Raw genomic sequence first — 4180 nt, 5'->3', positions numbered from 1 at the left:
TCTGCTGCTGTTTGAGAGTAACCAGTTTAACTCTGAGTGGGGTACAGCAATTCTGCAGGGCTTTTCCCCTGTCCCAAGCCTTGCCTTAAGGCTGGGTGCACCAGCAGCCAGTGTTACTCATGCTCTCCTTCCTACCTGATGGTGGATATGGGCTACAGCACCGGACGAAGACCCTTTCAGCAAGTACAGCAGCATGGCAGCATTGCCATCCATGCCATCCCCACGAGGTTTAAGCTTCCAAGTCCACCAGCCGCTCACCCAGCCCCTCGTTCCATCCAAGGGAAGAGGGGGAAAACAAAAATAAAAGAAAAAAAAAAAAAAAAAAGAGGAAACAAAGTGGGGGAGGAACCAACAGAAGAAACCCCTCTAGATATTCACTGATATCTACGCAAAGGCTCTGGGAGTGAGGCCTGCAGGTGGTGGCAGCCTGCCCAGCGCGGTGGCCGGCGGGCTTAGGAGGAGGGCGCGGAGGTGGGCTTCTCCTCCCGGGACACGGGGATGGGCCTCTCGCTGTGGCCGGCGTCCATGTTGGAGGGGACCTTGGGGCCCGAGAAGGTCAGCATGCCATCGTTGGACAGCGAGCAGGTGATGGCAGCCTGGTCCACGTTGGCGGGCAGGCGGTACCGGCGGTGGAATTCCCGGGAGATGTAGCCGTGGTCGTCCTGAGAGGCAGTGGGGAAAGGGGGGAAGGCGCGTCAGAAACTCCCCGGCACTGCGCCGTGCCTCCCTTTGTCCGGCTCCCTCGGAGCAGGAGATCCACAGTCACCCTGGCTTGTCGTGACACTGCACTGCCAGCACCGCTGGGCACACCGCTGCTGGGTTTAATTTTGCAGGTTTGTAGGGGCAGGTGTCCCCCCTGACACCTCTGAAGCTGCAAGAGCTGAGCACAGCAGCAGGGAGCGATTTTGGCCATAGGTTTGATGCCAGGTTGGGATTTGATTTAGACCTCTGATTTCAAAGGATGCTTGGAGACAAAGTCTGGAGGCCTGGGAAGGTAAAAGCAAGGTGGACGTGTGCGCCCATGTATTTATTTACTAGGCTGCAATGCTGTGTCAGCCAAAATATACAATCCTGGCCCCCTTCTTTTTTTGGCCAAAAGAATGAGAAATGCAATTATTTTTTTAAAGTTGGCCATGAAAATAATAACTATATTTAAAAATACATACTGTTTCCAGGCTAGAGCTTTGTCTAGCCAAAAATGTGTATGAGAAGAATTAAACCCCTGCTGGTATAATTCACTTTTCGACCCCCACAGATATTTCCATGACATCCGTGTTAAAAGTTTCCAAGCCTGAGGCACTTGGTTGGTTTTCTTTTGTTTTGTTTGCTCTTGCTTTTCTCTCCCAGATTGGCATATAAAAACTCTGTTTTCACTAAGGGTTCTGGCTTATGAAAACTCAGCCATGCTTCAGCAGTGCCAGATGATGTTCTGCGTCTGGCCCAGTGTTATTAGTGAACAATGGACACGGTCATCTGATGGTTATGGAAGATGATGATTGAAAATAAACAAAAGAGAGGTGGATTAGCTTGTTATTGTCAGATATCAGGTGGGGGGCTCTATGGAAACAGGCCATGCCAATAATGACAATTCATAATTAACTCCTTCTTCTGATATATTCTCTTTTTTTTCCTTCAGCTGAGAACCGTTGGAAAGAAGGAAAAGAGAGCTGGACTCCCCAGCTGCTCCACCATCACCGTCACTTCACTTACCTGCCTTTCACTGTGCTTGCCATGGATTTCCACAAAGTCATCAATAATCTTCACACTCAAGTCTTCGGGAGAGAAGTGTTTTACATCCAGCATGATTGTGAACTTGTCCCGATCAGACCTCACCTGAAACGAGCATTGTCACACAGTGAGGCCCCAGCTCTGGGTGTGGGGACAGCGCCAACATCACCACAGACTAAAAGCCAAAAAAGGGGTGGTGTGGCACTTTGTCCTTCTGTGACTATGGGTCTCAGCAGGGGTCTTCTTCCTATTGTGGGGACCCAGAGACATTGAGAGGTTGTGGAAGGTGTCAGGGTCACCAGGAGGCTGTGGAAGGTGTCAGGGTCACCAGGAGGCCATGGCTGGTGTCTGCACCTTGGCTACTGCTCTGGGGAGAGGTGTTACTCCTTGCTGCTATTCTTGTGCCAGGGACCTTTTAGCACTCAGTGACCTGCCAGATGGACCAGGCACAGAGAGGGGATGGAAACCAGTGTAAGACTCTCTGGTAGCACGTGTTTTGTCCTTTCAGCAATTTATGGTTTCGTTGTGGTCATAGCTCTAGGAGGAAAGCAGTAAGAGAGGGCTACAGAAAGCACCTGTACCTGAATTTCAGATCACGGCCCCCACAGCTACGCATTCCCCTACAGTTCCCTTCAGAAAATTGTTCCGGGGTCCTTCAGTGAGGGATTACTAAAACCACCGAGCTCCCAAGGAGGAGAAGAAGGTGGAGAAAGCTCCCACTTGCCAGGGTCCTCTCCCATGGCAAGCTGCCCTCACAGGCACTTACTCTGGAAGCAGCCTTGCTCTTCTTCACTCCACAGGTGGTGGGCACAGAGCAACAAAAGCAGCCTTCTTGAGTTGGAAACAACCCTCCAAGGGAGCTAAAATGGTTCCTGTTTCTCGAAGGGAAGCTTTGTCCCCAGCGAGGGTGTCCCTTTGTGCCCCAGAAGGGCTGGGTGGCTGTGCCTGGCAGTGGGCTCGGGGCCTTCCTCGACTCCTCACATGGGGCTACAGCAGTGTGAGATGTGGGTGGAGAGGAGCAGCTGGAGGCGTAAGGAGGGAGAGGAAGGAAAGGAGAGGAAATCAAAGGGCCCTTACCTCTGAAATGCCCGACTCCAGCACGCTGCGGAACAGGGACTGCCTGTAGTAGGGGCTGATAGTGGACGAGAACAAAGGCAGGAGGTCATACTCAAGGAGACCCTCTCCAAAAAACTGGTCGAACAAACGGCTTGGAATGAGGGGTCCCAGAGCACGCTTGAACCAGGGGTGCTGGATGGTAATGTCCATGCTGCTGCTGCTGCTGCTGCTGCTGCTGCTGAGACCTGTGGCTGCAAGGGGAGAGCGGAAGGGGCAGCGCCGCTGCTGGGGAGACAGCAAGGCCTTGGCTGGACTGCAGCCCCAGGGAAGCTCCCCCTATATATATCGGCCTGGCAGAATGAAGGCATTAGCAGGATTCCTCTGGAAAGACATGATCTCATGATGGAGGCAACGTGGTCAGCAGAAATGCGGAGACTGACCTGGAAATGACAGTCTGGTTGGAATCGGTGCCAGATGTCCTGGAGGGATGATGCCAGGCAGCAGGCTGCGAGGCACAGGGTGCCCAGGGGTGCTGGCATGTCCCCTGTGGAATCAAGCAGGCTGAGCAGGACACCCCGGTGGGCATCTCAAAGATGCTTGTGAAAGAGATCTGCTCCATGGGTCTTTGTGACCTGACGCTGGGTTTCATTAATTTGCTTCTTTGCTGCCCCTTCTTGAAGTAGAAACTCAATATTTCTTGCAAATAAATAAAATTGTTTTCTTACAAGCAAGGAAAAAGGGTCAGATTCAGGTTGAAGAACGGGAAACATTTTTGTAACACGCTACAAAGTGCCTCTGCCACTCGAGAGAGGCCTGACGCCCCTGGCACAGGGATCATGGCAGGACTGGCAGGGAAGCAGGACTAACAAATAATGCAGAGCATCATTTTTTGTCTGATAAAACAAAAACTTTCAACAAAAAATACTTTGGCAAAAGAAAGAAAGAAAAATAAGCTTGGTCTCCAACCGTAACATCAGTCCCAAAGCTGCTCTTGAGAGTGTCTTTGTTTTGATTTAGGAGTGATGGGGGAGATCCATTTATCTCATGGTGCCATAGCACAGATCCTGCTTAACATGCATTTCTGGTTACAGCTGTTTTTCATTTCTGTTTCACTTAAAGCCTCCTTTAAGGGTCAGCTGGCACCCTGGGCTGCCGGGCAATGGGCACTGTGCCCGCCGCTGGAGCCGCAGGCTCTGCCAGAGAGCTGAGGTGGCTGGGCACTGAGAGGGCAGCCAGGCTCCAGTTCCACAGCAGGGCTCACAGGCTGTGGCCACAGCTGAAACCCCATTTCCATCACATCCAGAGACGCAGGGATTGAGTTCCAGGAGCCTCTGAGCAGCAGAAGCACCCGTGCTGGGAGTCTTGTGCATCTCAGCACCTTTTGCAGTCAGCAGAG

General features: G+C 52.0%; 1 protein-coding gene across 1 annotated transcript; it reads right to left on the bottom strand.

Annotated features, from left to right (window-relative positions):
• Positions 1-452: 452 nt before the first annotated feature.
• CRYAA (crystallin alpha A) lies at positions 453-3003 on the bottom strand. Its single transcript, XM_053970393.1, has 3 exons — positions 2806-3003; positions 1711-1833; positions 453-662 (listed from the first exon to the last, which is right to left on the bottom strand). The coding sequence occupies exons 1-3, from the start codon at positions 2992-2994 to the stop codon at positions 453-455; spliced, it is 522 nt and encodes a 173-aa protein (XP_053826368.1). The 5' UTR covers positions 2995-3003.
• Between the last annotated feature and the right edge of the window lie 1177 nt (positions 3004-4180).

The sequence above is a fragment of the Vidua macroura genome, chromosome 2, assembly GCF_024509145.1.
Source record: "Vidua macroura isolate BioBank_ID:100142 chromosome 2, ASM2450914v1, whole genome shotgun sequence".
Classification (NCBI taxonomy): Eukaryota; Metazoa; Chordata; class Aves; order Passeriformes; family Viduidae; genus Vidua; species Vidua macroura.
Note: the sequence above shows the minus strand (reverse complement) of the source record. Positions and strands in the feature narration are given on the sequence as shown.

What these genes read in the sequence shown, in the direction of transcription:
- CRYAA (XM_053970393.1), bottom strand. Translation starts at nt 2,994, where the DNA reads ATGGACATTACCATCCAGCACCCCTGGTTCAAGCGTGCTCTGGGACCC. An exon ending in TGGAGTCGGGCATTTCAGAG is followed by an intron (nt 1,834 to 2,805) that starts GTAAGGGCCCTT and finishes TGCTCGTTTCAG; the next exon opens with GTGAGGTCTGATCGGGACAA. An exon ending in GCAAGCACAGTGAAAGGCAG is followed by an intron (nt 663 to 1,710) that starts GTAAGTGAAGTG and finishes ACTGCCTCTCAG; the next exon opens with GACGACCACGGCTACATCTC.